The sequence below is a fragment of the Phragmites australis genome, chromosome 3 (assembly GCF_958298935.1).
Source record: "Phragmites australis chromosome 3, lpPhrAust1.1, whole genome shotgun sequence".
NCBI lineage: Eukaryota > Viridiplantae > Streptophyta > Magnoliopsida > Poales > Poaceae > Phragmites > Phragmites australis.
In genome coordinates, this window is record NC_084923.1 from 36,399,721 (window position 1) to 36,414,309 (window position 14,589).

General features: G+C 45.2%; 2 protein-coding genes across 2 annotated transcripts; one reads left to right on the forward strand and one right to left on the reverse strand.

Annotated features, from left to right (window-relative positions):
* The first annotated feature begins 2,025 nt into the window (after positions 1–2,025).
* LOC133910683 (uncharacterized) lies at positions 2,026–3,239 on the forward strand. The gene is made up of 3 exons (XM_062352992.1): positions 2,026–2,189; positions 2,274–2,832; positions 3,222–3,239. The coding sequence occupies exons 1-3, from the start codon at positions 2,026–2,028 to the stop codon at positions 3,237–3,239; spliced, it is 741 nt and encodes a 246-aa protein (XP_062208976.1).
* A 584-nt stretch (positions 3,240–3,823) lies between these two features.
* On the reverse strand, positions 3,824–4,978 carry LOC133910684 (glutathione S-transferase T3-like). Its single transcript, XM_062352994.1, has 2 exons — positions 4,550–4,978; positions 3,824–4,393 (listed from the first exon to the last, which is right to left on the reverse strand). Exons 1-2 carry the CDS (start codon positions 4,976–4,978, stop codon positions 3,824–3,826), a joined length of 999 nt encoding a protein of 332 aa, XP_062208978.1.
* Between the last annotated feature and the right edge of the window lie 9,611 nt (positions 4,979–14,589).

The following is a 14,589-nucleotide window of genomic DNA, read 5'->3' on the forward strand; positions in this document are numbered from 1 at the left end:
ATTAACACGTACATATTAATCTAATCTGAACCCAACCAGGATGCTACCAAGAAAAAACCCCGATAAGACATATGAGTTACGATCCCACAGAGATCAAACCCGCACGGGGCGAACACCGGCACACCAAGCCTACCGAACTATCCCGTTCGGTTCTCAAATACAACAATCTTATATGGGTCAGCAACTCGCATCCCACCTCTACCAGCCGGTATGGTCCAAAATTTAACGAAAAGCGTCAGCCCATTTGCAGTGATCAAGGCCATTAGGCCTAGTAAGATTTAACATAGGTCCAGCCCAATGAGAAATTTTATTGTATAACGGTTACGCAAACTAACTAAAATCTCATGTTACAAGTAATAAAAAATTCTGATAATAATATAATAGTTTAGGGCATACTATCATCTGCCATCTTATAAAATTTTTGTTTCTCTTTGTACAAGTTGTTATTTGAGCTCAAATTTTATGAGATGAAATACAACAATCTTATATGGGTCAGCAACTCCTAACTAGGGTTCACAAAATTGTCGGTAATCACTTGGTTATCATGGTTACAAGCTGATTCGGTCCGCATCGTATTCATAAATTGACCGGTTTTCGGTTAAGTTCAAATTCAAAAGTAAAAAAATCAAATATTTGACAAAAATCGACCGGTTTTTATCAAATTCCACCGAATTACTATGCAATTACCATGGTTTTTACGGTAATCACCGAGGGCCGGTTTTTGAGGTCAAACGCAATTTAAACCCTGCTCGCAACCCACCACCACCTGCTGGTTTGGTCCAAAATTTAACAAAAAGGGTCAGCCCATTTGCAGCGATCAAGGCCATTAGGCCTAGTAAGATTTAACATAGGTCCAGCCCAACGAGAAATTTTATTATGTAACAGTTACACAAGCTGATTTGTATAACCAACTAACTAAAACCTTATGTTACAAGTCATAAAAAAATTCTAACAAAAATATAATAGTACAAAGCATGCTATCATCTGCCACCTTATAAAAATTTAGCTCAAGTAACTTGTACAAGGAGAAAAAAAGAGAGAAAATTCATTGATTCATACAGATGTACTATTCACAGATGAAATTTTCTTTTTTGTTTCTCCTTATATAAGTTGTTGTTTGAGCTCAAATTTTATGAGATGATAGATGATATCATGCTCTAGGCTATCATATTTTTTTGCTGAAATTTTTCACAACTTTTAGCATGAAGTTTTAGTAAGCTAGTTACACAAATCGGTTTGTGTAATGGTGATTCTCCGGCCCAATACGCTTGGCCCCAGGCCCCCAGCTATGCCTGTCGTATCAAAATAAGCCTGTCGTTTCCCGTTTTTGTTTTTTTACTTTTGCTAAGGCCATCTCCAGTAGCTACCCTATATTTTCATCCTCTAAAACACTATTACAGCATCATGTATCACTATTACAGCCTCCCTCATTCCAACCATCTCCAGCAGTTACTCTATATGTCGTCCGCTATCTTCTCTCCCCTATATTAAATTGATTTTGTCCCAACCGCCATAACCGCCACCGTAGCAATTTCATTTGGACATGTAGCATGGTACAAATTAGTGTTATAGAACTGAGGTAATCTGAATTGAATTATTTTTTGCGCAGTACATATGGCAGTTGAGATGAGCGTGTAGACAAAGTGTTTGGCGGCCCCTGCTGTGACCGGAGATAGAAATGAATGTTTGCAACGATAGTATTTTGCGCCTTCTACTTGTGTCTAGCGTGGACAATAAGCAGGGCCACCAATCTTGCTGCGGAAGACCAATGAGTAGTGGCTTGTAGTGGAAGGGATTGATGTGCCATGGAAGGATAGGAAGGAGGCCTCCAGTCTTGCTGCGGAAGGCTCGTGCGGTGGCTTGTTAGGGAAGGAATACCCGTGGCCTATATATAAGGGGATGAGGTAGTGAGACCTTGCAAGAAAGCGAAAAATGGATCCTCACGAAGCCTGGAACGACACCATTAGAGAGTTGTGTTTCGGCAATGACTCTTCCGATGAGGAAGATAATTTGTTCGTTGCGACTATGGCCGCGATCCATGAGTCGTCGGCAACACAGCGCGGAGCTTGGGGCGGTTCAGTGCCCGGACGTCGCCGTATCCAGCGGAATCGCCTAGAAGGGCACCAAAGGTTGTTCAATGACTACTTCGCCGATCCCCCTGTGTACCCCGATTACATATTCCGGCGCAGGTACAAGTGTGAATAGAAAGTCTCGTCACGTAGTATTATGAACACATGTATGTGCGTGGCGTCTTATTGTTCATGTTTGTGCAGGTTCAGGATGAAACGTGGCCTGTACCTCAGAATCGTGGAGGCAGTTGAGGACCGTGACCCGTGGTTCCAACAGAGGAGGAACGCGGCAGGGGAGCTCGGGCTGTCCGCGTTGCAAAAAGTCACTGCGGCGTTTCGTATGCTAGCATACGATGCTCCTGCGGATTCGCTGGATGAGTGCCTCCGACTCGGAGAGTCCACCATCATTGAGAGCATGAGGCGGTTTGTTCGGGCCGTCGTCGAGGTGTTTGGCGATGAGTACCTCCGTTCTCCGAACGAGGAGGACACCGCTCGTTTGATTGCTACAAACGAGCGAAGAGGGTTCCCGGGGATGCTGGGAAGCATCGATTGTATGCATTGGAGGTGGAAGAACTGTCCGACAGCCTGGTCGGGTTCTTTCACCGGCCACGTCAACTCTCCGACGATCATCCTAGAGGCGGTGGCGTCGCAGGACCTGTGGATTTGGCATGCCTTCTTTGGAATGCCGGGTTCCCTGAACGACATCAACGTTCTGCACCGCTCGCATCTGCTCGACAACCTTGCTGCTGGTGTGGCACCACAGGTACAATACTCAATAAATGGACACCACTACAACATGGGGTACTACCTTGCAGATGGAATCTATCCGGAATGGGCCACATTCGTGAAGCCCATATCTTGTCCGCTTGGGCTGAAGCGGCAACACTTCGTCGTTCAGCAGGCGGCGGTACGGAAGGATGTCGAACGCGCCTTCGGTGTGCTGCAGTCTCGTTTTCCTATAGTCAGGGGGGCTACAAGGATATGGGATCAGGAAACCCTCCATGACATCATGACCGCCTGCATTATCATGCACAACATGATAGTGGAAAATGAGAGAGGTGATGATGATGCTGAACACGTCTACGACGGTTCAGGTGACCCTGTGGAGCCGTTGCACACCCCGATACCCGCTGTTGAAACCTTTACGCATAGGTATGGGATGATAACTAGCAGGCAGGGTCATCACCAGCTTCGTGAAGATCTTGTGGAGCATCTATGGCAGCTCCATGGCGGAGAGTAGTCCAAACGTAAATGTAGTGAACTAAATAAAATGAGGTCCACGTTGTCCTTTGGTAGTGGGGTTTTTTCGTCGAAAGTTTGTCGAATTTGCTATGTCATTTCGAACTATGGGGATGTAATTTCAGTAGTATGAACTATGGGCATGTAATTTCAGTAGTACTTTGTTTGGAGTATGAAATTTCAGTTGTATGCACTATCGGCATGTAATTTCAGTACTACGAAATTTAAGTACTATGTACCTTGTGTTGGAGTATGGCAGGTTGTACCATTGAACCGAAAAAAATGATCAAACATGACAGTGGATGTTGCACCAAGTGGATCAATTAAAATTATGGCACCAAGTGGATCAATTAAAATTATGGCACCAAACGGGATTGCAGTAAACAGGACATCATATGAAGTCTCAAATTCCAGGAAAATGAATAAGAGTACGTGACAAAAAAACATACACAAGCAGCCGTAAAGTGCATAACACTACACATATCAGGTTTGGTATTACAGCAAGCACTCGAATTTTATGCAGAAGGCCCAGAAGAGGCGCGACGAGCTGCAATGATGCTCTGCCGAAGACTCTTGTAGTATGCTTGCTGGTCCTCATCCATATGTGAAATATCCATGTTCATTATGTCCCGCTCCTCCTTCTCCCTCTGCATTTGCATACGCTCTTCCTCAAGGCGGAGCTTCTTGCGCTCAACTTCCATCAACTCTGCGAACCTCTTAGCCCTTTCCTTCTCAATCATCTCTTTCATTGCGAGTTGGCGATCAACAAGATCTGTCATGGGCGCTGAAGCAGAACTTGAGGAAGACATACCCCGTGCCCCGTCTTTCGATCGCGTGCGCCCTGGAGGCCTCTTCGCACGAGGGCTGCAGGTGGAAGGATGTTCGCCGACCTTCTCAGGTATGTTCATCCCCGCTGAAGACCCTCCGTGTTGTGTCGAACAGGGACTTCCGGAAGGTGCAGTTTTCTGTTTTTTGCGCGCCGACTCCGCTTGCCACTTCGGATGATTGCGCAACTCCCTCCAACACGGCAGCAAGGTGAACTCCTTATGCTCCACGGCTTGAAACATCTTACATGCCTCAACGACCTGCAAAATGCCGAGGCAGTAGGGTACTTCAACTACTTTGCCGATCAGGTTCAATGATATGAAGAGAGGACCGTGCATGCAGGCCATATGCTTGAACATGATTTAAGACAGTACCGTGTATGTACAGTCCTGTAAGGCTGCAGCAAAGATACATACCGTCTCCGCCTCGGTCGTTCCACTCTTCTTAGTGCGCAGGGCTCTTGCGTAGTGGCCGCAGAACTTCTGGACCGTCGTGTTGATGAATGTCCATCTCCCCTGCAGCGATTTCTTATTCCGAGTTGATGTAAATGTCTTGCTCTCGTTGTAGTAACTCTCGATCCTGTGCCAGAATGCACCTAAGCTCTGGTTGCTCCCAACCACGGGATCTAGGCTCACGTTCAACCAGGCCGCAACCAGGAGAAGGTCCTCCTCCAACTTATAACTGCAGCCACGGCCACCACCTGCTGCCGCCTCTACGGGTGCCTCATTGTCCTGCACCTGCGCGGAAGGAGTCTGGGTGCCGATGATGGCATCTTCGGTGAGCGGCAACACATCATCCCACGGCATGTTCTCCATTTCCCCGCGAAGGAATCCAGCGTACTCCATTTCGTCCTTGACCACAAGACATTAAGCAGTACATGTAGGAAGTATGTAATCGTTCAGTACAAGACAATAAGCAATGAATGGGCCACATGTAATGTTTCAATTCTGGACCATAAGTTCCTGCTATCAGTCATCACAAAAAGTTCACGAAAACATATAGCATTCGGTCACCCAGGTTGTCGAAATGTCTCATACATCTAGACATACTACCACGGCAACGATCATACTTAAGGACTGACAACTAGAGGACAAGACCGACACTTCCAATGTCATCCATTAACCAACAGGAACTACAGGCTACCTTCAGTGCATACATTGCATACAACATAATAGGGATTGTTCCCAACTACAGCCTCCATGACCTATCGGATTCGATGGACATTGAATCTTCGGAACACAGGAGCTCATCGGTGCTCCAGTCAGACTGAACGACACCATCCTCGTCGTTGTCTTGTGATGCAGCCCCTTCCTCTAACACTGCTGCGCTTGAAATGTCGGTGTCAAGACCATGGTTGTCGACGCCAACGTCCCGCATACAGTCTTCAACTTGGAACACAAGCTGTTCCAAGTCCTCCGCTATGTTTTCCACATGCAGTAGTGCCATGTTGAGGTCCACGGCAGCCGGGGTGCTTTCTGGACTCAAGTTGTCAATGGCCAGTTTCTTCAAAGCGGCCGCCGACTCCTCCACATGGTCCTGCATCTTCGACACAAGAGCGACAAGCGCTGCGCGGTCCATCTACAACCACGGGTTCAGAATGACTAAAGGAACATGTGCTAATGTGTGCCCTATGCAGGGACTCAATCAATGCAGGTGTACTCTTTACTGCACATACGTACCATACACAACATATGTACCCTACACAACATATGTCATTACTGCAACAGATCATATCCTACTCTAGTGTCCAGACAGCAGTGATTCTTGCACTACAAAAAACATTATTTCCATACAACTAGCTGTAATGTTCACCTCCTACTCCTACCTAGATGGCCAAAGATGTACCATTGCCAGCCCTCATTGCCATTCCCATTATCCCCTACACTTCCTACTTATCCCAGCCCTACACCAATCAAAGGATGCGAAGCCTCACTGCATAGTGTTACACATTTTGTTAACTCCAGGATAGTGTGCTAAAAATACCCTACATGAGCCTATGCAGTGAGGTTCAACTTTGCTAAAACATTGCCTGCTGTTCCTACCTTTCCCAGCTAGACAACAATGGTGTAGTGCACAAAATCACATTCCCAAGTAAACTTTTTCAATAGCTCATGACTTTCCGAAGCTATTGTCACAGAAATTGCTGGAACCAAAACACATAGCAATGTTTCATACTAGCATCAACTCCAGGCACAAACAAGGGTGTCCAAAGTTCATCAATTACAACCTAATTCCCACTGCATTCGATACAGAAAGGCACAAATCAAGCACACTACAGTCACCAAGAACTTTTTGTCACCACCAAAATGCACCAAGAACTGGTCATTTTGCTAGTGTGGAGATGATCCTACATGCGCTGCTGTTCCTACCTTTCCCAGCTAGACAACAATGGAGAGTAGTGCACAAAATCACATTCCCAAGTAAACTTGTTCAATACCTCATGACTTTCCGAAGCTATTGTCACAGAAATTGCTGGAACCAAAACACATAGCAATGTTTCATAGTAGCATCATCTCCAGGCACAAACAAGGGTGTCCAAAGTTCATCAATTATAACCTATTTCGCACTGCATTCGATAAAGAAAGGCACAAATCTAGCACACTACAGTCACCAAGAACAGGTCTGTCACCACCAAAATGGACCAAGAACAGGGAATTTTGCTAGTGTGGAGATGATCCTACATGCGCACACAGAAACCCTAAGATTTTGTCATCAATCCGGTCGGTGCCGGCCACATTTGCATGCGATTAGGGGTTCGTACCAAAGGGGATCGGGTGCCTAAACATTTGTGCACATGGCGATCCCCTGCAAATGTCGATCTGCAGCAACACAAACCCTACCAACCTATGTGGCCGACCAAACGGAAGAACCCCACCCCCGCCGGAGAACCCTACCTCCGCCCGCTCGCCGCCTAACCCTAAGCAGTGGATCTGGGAGCCGAGGACATACCTGGGCCGTCGGGATGACCACGGGCCTCCTACTGCCGCTGAGCACACCGAAGGTGGCGATCCTTGCACCTCGCCGGCCGGATCTGCGTCGCCGCACTCGTCGCCCAACGGGGAAGACTCGTCGCCTTCCCGGTCTCCGGAACCTCCGCGTTTCCGCCGCCCTCCGACGCCTCCCGCCTCGCCTCCGCACCCGCTCGCCAGTTCCGCTTCCGCCGCTCCGCGGGACCAACGACCTCCTCGCCACTCGCGCCTCCCACAGTGAAGCGGACGCCGCATCCTCCCCGCAACTTTGCCGCCCCCGAACGCGAGCCGTATCGCTGTTCACCCCGAAGCCGACTCTGCTGGACGTCGTTTGCGGGCGCGTGACGTCCCGTATCTGACGTGGATACAGCCCGCGGGCCGAATGCCGACTCCGCTGGAGAAGGCCTAAGAGGATATGGATTCCTTCCTCTAAAAAACGAGGATATGAATTCGAAATCTGAGCTTGTAAGCAAGCAGTGAGAACATAGGACATGCTTACCAGGAGATTGAGCTTCAACTTAAAAGAAATATAAAATATCTTCTAACTGAGTACATATAGCCTAAAGCCCTCAATGTTAACTGCTTCGCTATCGATTCACAAAACAAAAACAGCTCCAATAAATTATTCCAGTTCACCAAAGAGCTATATAGTTTTCTCGTCATTGTTGCTGTAAGCGAGAACAAAAGATAGGGTCCTAGCTAGCATAGCTCTAGCTATAATATGTCATCACATCTAATTTCCGATTGTGTAGGTATATACTTCCTTCTGTTATAAATATTTGATATTTTGATCATAATCCGATTAAAATTTTAAAATTTTGACCGTTAACAGCTTTTAAAATATTTAGTTTATAAACATAAAAATCATACATGTAGATTTATCTTAAAAATATTTTTATAATAGTATATCTTTATTTTATATTATAACTATAATATAATAGAAAATAGTGGTCTTGCATGTCAAAAACCGGTAAAAGTTAAAAACATCATGTATTTTCGATAGGAGAGAGTATCTGAATTGATTCATTCGCCCACACAAAAAAAGAAATTTGTGACCTGAAACTTGAAGCCACACAACTCTTCCCCAGAGAATAAAAGGACATGTGACCTTCCACATATGTGAAAGGAGTTGCATGGAATCGAATTAGGTTGCAATTGACCTCTCCATGGCTGTACGAAGCCGTCTCTTAAAAAACAGAAGTCTAGGATCAATCAACACCGTATCGAAAGTATTCTCAGTTCGATTGTATCATCTCAATATAATTATCTGAGTTCAATAAAAACTTTATTTATTGAAAAAATCAACACTGCACACTTGATCACTTCGTATCTTAACGTGCTTTAGTTTTTTTTTTTTTGCGAGGTACCGTGCTTTAGGTTAATCCTAAAGCACAATCTCTCTAGCTATCTCCCATGATCCAGCCAGGTATCATCGAAACATCTTAGCTTCGTTACGAATAAGGGGGATTTCAATATCCAGTCGTCACGAGTCACTAAAAATTGTAGAGCAAACGCCTCCCGAACAAGGGGGAAAAAACATTGATTTGAAGCTGGCGATCAGGTGGTAATTCTACGTTGGCACTTCCTTTGCACATCTCTTTCTTTTCCCCAAGAAAAAAAGGGAGTTTAAACAGACTGTTACAGATTTCATTCTCTTGGAAGTGGAACTGCTTTATTTTTCTCTCCATCTCATTTCACCATTGAATCGGAGTCGATCGTCAAGTTGCCAGAGAGATGATTGGAATCTAAAAAGAGAGCGCAGAAAAAGAAAGTTTTTTTTTTCGGTGACTAGCAACGCGATCCCTGTTCGTGTACGCTCAGCTGAGTCGTCATAGCTGACGATGTCTATGCAGATACGCTGTATGTACCCGTAGACTCCCGGGAGAAATAGTAGGCACACGGCACACAGATTTGAGCCGGAAATAGTCCGAAGATAGCGAGTGAGTCTGCTCTGTCGATTGACTCTTCTGATGCAGAAGAAAATAGTGAATAAAGTTTAACGAATAGGATTGTTTTTAGTTTTTTACATTCCATTAGAAGATAGGATTAACTGCAACCGATAACAGATCCTTAAGTGAATTACTTGTTACTCCAATGGATTTCGATAGAACATCCACTGCACGGTTGGTTTTTCAAGATGATTCCGACGGTTTCTGATGATTTCGGCACATCACTGGAGGGAGCGCTTAGAAGTTTCCAGCTTGAAATGTACTAGAACCTTGGATCGATCGGCCTTGCTGGCAGAAACGGAAGCAAAAGAGAAGGCGAAATTTCCTTTTTGGTGGTAGCACGTAGGCCAATCACGGTAGAGTTTGTCTAATGTCTACGGTGAGAAACCAAATTAAAATGTGATTTGATTTATTTATAATGAGTGATGAATAAGATTATAATCTTATTTGATAAGTTTTGAATTGTTTGAGTACCTCTATATATTACAAATATAATCATATCTAATTAAAATAAAAAAGAAATAGAGTTTATGTTTTTGTCTTTAAGTCTCGAGAAATTGTACTCACGGATGATACGGTGTGTAAAAAATTATATATATTGGATGGTTCGGTGTTAAAGGAATATGAACACCAGACAGTTTTACAGAGAAGTCTGTTTTTGGTGTCAGAGAGAAGATGCATACCAGATAATCTGATGATGAGCTATGTAAGCACCGGAGGCTTTACCTGACCATTTAATAGAGATGTTGCAAAATAAGGTCTGATGCATTTGTACTCACTGGATGATCTGCTGATGGACCTTGTATTCACTGGAGGGTTTTCCAAGAGGATTTTAGAGAAGGAATCATTGTACTCACCAGATGATCGGGTGTTCAGAGATTGTACACATCAGAACATGCGGTGTTCACGTTTTTCTTTGGATTGTCTTTTTCAATAGGGATTAATTTGAACTAACTTGTGATAAGTTTACATGGTATTTTGAAGATACCTATCTGCTTGTCTCATGATGTGTATGTGATGAATGCAACTTAGCGGCCGATAGCGGGATGATTGGGGCCAAATGGGGTGCTTAGTGCCACACTGTCAGAGGGTGAACTCCTCAAGCGGGGATCCGGAGGGACCCCCTTTGAGATTCGGCCGAGGGGATGATTCTGAATCCATTTTGCGGGTGAAATAAATGGGCATAAATGAGATACAGGTGGAACGAAAGGATCGGATGCAGGAAGCAGTAAATGCTTAGGGGATTTTTAGACAGGTTCGGGCTGCACTGAGCATAATATCCTACTCCTATTGTGTATGCTATAAATGCTATGAGAATATCTCTCTGAGTGTTTGCTGGGTTACAAGAATATTTTTCTAGTCTAGAGCTTTGTGCTCCTTGTTTTTCGGCTGATCTAAGCTTCTGTGCTTGTCACCGGTTGCCGAGGATTTGATCTCGTCCGAACTGGTCTTCTCTTCTCCGGGGAGCCCGCCCCGCATTTATACTCGCCGGGGCGGTAGCGTTCCCAGAAAGGATGGCGCGAGTTACAAGGCGTCATAAATGGAAAGCAACCATCATGGGCTGCTGCGCGAGGTGACGGGGAGGGTTGAAAACGCGCCCCGTCCGGTCTTGTTCGTCATCATGCCGTTTTTCAATGGACACCGCGGGAGGGCCCACCGGGCAGCCACCGAGCAGCCCGGCGTGCTCACCCGGTCAGAGCAAGCCTAACACAGCAGGGCGGCAGGCGGGGCGCCTTGGGCTTCACGATGTTATCCCGAGGCGCACCGGATGTCCCACGATGGGACCTGTGCATTAAATGTCCCCACGTCTCCCTGCTAGGCCGTGGCAGGGACTGGCAGCGAGCGTAGGGGGAGCAGTTGGAAGTGACAGGCCACACGCCCTCTTAAATGCAGTATCAGGCCTCTCACTAGCCGACACCTTACCGCTGGACCTCTGTGGGGGCCACCGGCAAAGGACTTCTCAGGCCCTCGGGGAACCGAGTGCTCGGGGGCCACTGTTCGCTGCCTCGAGCACTCTCTCCCGGATATGACCTTTCTCGGTCCTCGGGGAATCGAGTGCTCGGGGACCACTGTTCACGGCCCCGAGCACTCTCTCCCGGAACTGACTGTTCGGGTCCTCGGGAAACCGAGTGCTCGGGGGTCACTGTTCATGGCCCCGAGCACTCCCTCTCGAAACTGATTTCCCTTGGGTTCTCGGGGGACTCGGGTGCTCGGGGCCTGCTGTTCACAGCCCTGAGCACCCTCTTCCCGGTACTTGGCTTTTCTTGTCGTCGGGGGACTTGAGTGCTCAGGGGCCACTGTTCGCAGCCCCGAGCACTCTCTTCCCAGTATTTGATCTTCTCGGGTCATCGGGGAACTCGGGTACTCAGGGACCACTATTCATGGCCCTGAGCACCCTCTTCCGGGACTTGGTCTTCTCGTACCTCGGGGAGATAACCCCTGCGGGAGGGCGCCACGTGGCACTCTGCTGTTCTAGCCTCAGAACTCGGGGACCCCTGGTTCCTGTGTCACCGACACACACAATCGAGGACATCGAACGGAGTCGAAGGTGATCCTAACTGTGCACATGGAGGTCAAGCAAAGCTTGAAAGGAAGGATGAAGATGGTATGTTGACAAAGTCAAACGAAGGGGATGCTGGTGCAAGTGACAAGGCGATTCGAGGGATCAGGAGTAGGAGAGATTTGCTAGCGGTCAAGATCGTAAGATGAAGTATATACTTCGATATCGAGATACTTGCTTGAGGTCAAAACAAGCATTTGTGAGTCACGCTTTCAGAAGCGTGCAAGACGGTTTCGCGATTTGGTCTCAAAACCGTAGATGTGTGAAGTGCACATAGCATCATCGCGGAGCTAGCGTCGGGGCGTAGCTAAATTGTGAAGGTGTCACGGTCGTTCAATGGATAGAGCAAAAAATGAACCAAAATGACTGGTGGTAGGTAGGAGGCTATTGTAAACAAGGGGTATTTTGTGAACAAGAAAGTTTAAGGGCTAAGCTATCTCTCTAGGCCTATAAATAAATGATAGTGCTGTATGGAAGATTTGAGCTAGCCATTTACGCTTGAGAGCTAGGGTTTTATAGGAGATGAGAGGATAGACTTAGCCTTTGTAAGTTAGGTTCGAGCTTTTGTGAGATGAAAAGACTTTATAATTTATCTAAAATAGGGCTGATCTTTTATTGAAATGAAATGCAAGTTTCTCTCGTGTTCGAGTTCATCAGGGGATGTGAACACAGACAATTTTCCAGAGAAACCTGTTTTTGGTGCTAGAGAGAAGATGCACACCGGATAGTCTGATGATGAGCTCTATGAGCACCAGATTCACTAGACCATTTAACAGAGATGTTGCAAAATGAGGTCTATTGCAGTTGTATTCACTGGATAATCCAGTGATGGACCTTGTACTCACTGGAGGGTTTTCCAAGAGGTTTTTAAAGAAGGAATTATTGTACTCACTAGATGGTCTAGTATTTAGAGACTATACACATCAGAACATATGGTGTTCACATTTTTCTTTGGATTGTCTTTTTCAACAAGTATTTGATTTTAACTAACTTGCGATAAGTTTACATGATGTTTTTGAGATATATGTCTGCTTGTCTCATGATGTGTAGATGATTGATGCAACTTGGCGGCTAATGGTGGGATGTCGAGGCCAAGTGGGATGCTTGGTGCTAGACGATCGAAGAGGTTGGGTGGAGTCAATGGTGATCCTAACTGTACACATGGAGGTCAAGCAAAATTTAAAAGGAAGGATGAAGATGATGTGTTAACAAAATCATGCAAAGATGATGCCAATGCAAGTGACAAAGCGGCTCGAGGGATCGGGAGCAAGAGAGACTTGTCGGCGGCCAAGATCGCAAGATAAAGTACACACATTGATATCGAGATGCTTACTTGAGGTCAAAGCAAGTAGCTGTGAGTCACACCTTGAGAAGTGTGTGAGGCCATTTTGTGGTTTGGTCTCAAAACCGTGGAGGGGTGAAATGCACGTTGTATCATCACGGAGTTAGTGTCGAGGCGAAGCTAAGTTGTGAAGGTGTCACGGCTATTCGATGGACAGAGCAGAAAATATACCAAAATGCTCTGGTGATAGGTAGGAGGCTATTGTAATTAAGGGTATTTTAGGAACAAGAAAGTTTAAGGGCTAAGGTACATCTCTAGACCTATAAATAAAAGGGTAGGGCTGTAAGAAAGATTTAAGCCATCCATTTATGCTTAAGAGCTAGGGTTTTAGAGGAGAAAATGGGATATGCTTAACCTTTGTAATATGTTAAAGCTTTTGTAAGAGAAAAATACTTTATAATCTATTTAAAATAGAGCTGATCGCTTGTTGAAATAAAGTGCAAGTTTTCTCCCATGTTCGAGTTTATCTCCTTCTAGTCTCTTTCTATTGGCACTATATTTTGTTGTAAGTTTTTTTTTCTTTTGAATGCGATTTTCGTTTTGATTTTTAAGCTGAAATTTCAGCACCATATGAAGTTATTCTCTTTGTTGTTAGAGACATATAATTCACACGCATATGTGTACATGTAGTTATTAAATTCTCTTGCCTCTATTCTATCAACTTGGAGACTTTCTTCTCTAGGTAGCTGATGTTGATTCAAAATTGCAAGTTTTTATATACTAAGACACATAGAATGATCTTGAATAAAATATACATGTCATATACCATCTATAGAGTTATGTTGCCTTATAATTTTTCTTTTTAAATAATCCCTCTAGTGTTTTTACTTCTACTAAGATTTTGAGGTGCATTAGGTGATTACAGGAGAAGACCATCCGTTTTAAATTATTTTTTATTAAAATACCTATTCGACTCCACGCAATCTCCCCATGAGTGCAACGAATTACTCCTAGCTATTTGGGAGGAGCACTGCAGCTGCTTGCTCCAACAAAAACAACTGCGTGCATATGCAGGGATAGGGACACAGGGCCGGGCACTGCCCATCATTCAGACCAAGAGCCGCTGCCAACTGGTTGGCTGTGATGAGCGAGCAGCTTTGGTCTTCATGGCATGTGATGAGCAGTAGCCATCAAGTTGCACAGTGTATTCGGACTGATGAAGGCTAGATGGATAGAAGATAGAGAGAGGTCTATTTCAGGGAGTGTGCTGTGAATTGTGAGTTGGCTTGGCTGTGGGGAAGAAGCATAGTCACATGTCCTGCTTGGCCGCTAGCCTGCCTGCCTCTACAATTCGTTCGTTCGTGGCGATACCAGCAATTTCATCTCTACAATTCGTTCGTTGCATGTAAAAGCAATTTCATTCATGGCTATTTTTTCAACCCGGCTAAGCCGAGTTTCAACCCTCCGATTAGACTAAGTCTCATGAATTGCATGTTAAATGATTTCTTTTTTCACGATATAATCCCCAACCCATATATCGCCATGTATTAATAACACTTATAATGTACTCCGTATAACATAGCCACCAAACTTAATATTATGCACTTTTGTTATTTGTTAAAAGAAGCTACAAACATGTGATCTTTAATTTATATACATGATCTAGATTAGTGTGAGAGGCTTTGAGATCTACACA

Coding starts and splice junctions, on each gene's coding strand:
- LOC133910683 (XM_062352992.1), top strand. CDS start 2,026: ATGGCCGCGATCCATGAGTCGTCGGCAACACAGCGCGGAGCTTGGGGC. Junction 2,190..2,273: donor GATTACATATTCCGGCGCAG/GTACAAGTGTGA, acceptor ATGTTTGTGCAG/GTTCAGGATGAAACGTGGCC.
- LOC133910684 (XM_062352994.1), bottom strand. CDS start 4,978: ATGGAGTACGCTGGATTCCTTCGCGGGGAAATGGAGAACATGCCGTGG. Junction 4,394..4,549: donor GAACGACCGAGGCGGAGACG/GTATGTATCTTT, acceptor GGCATTTTGCAG/GTCGTTGAGGCATGTAAGAT.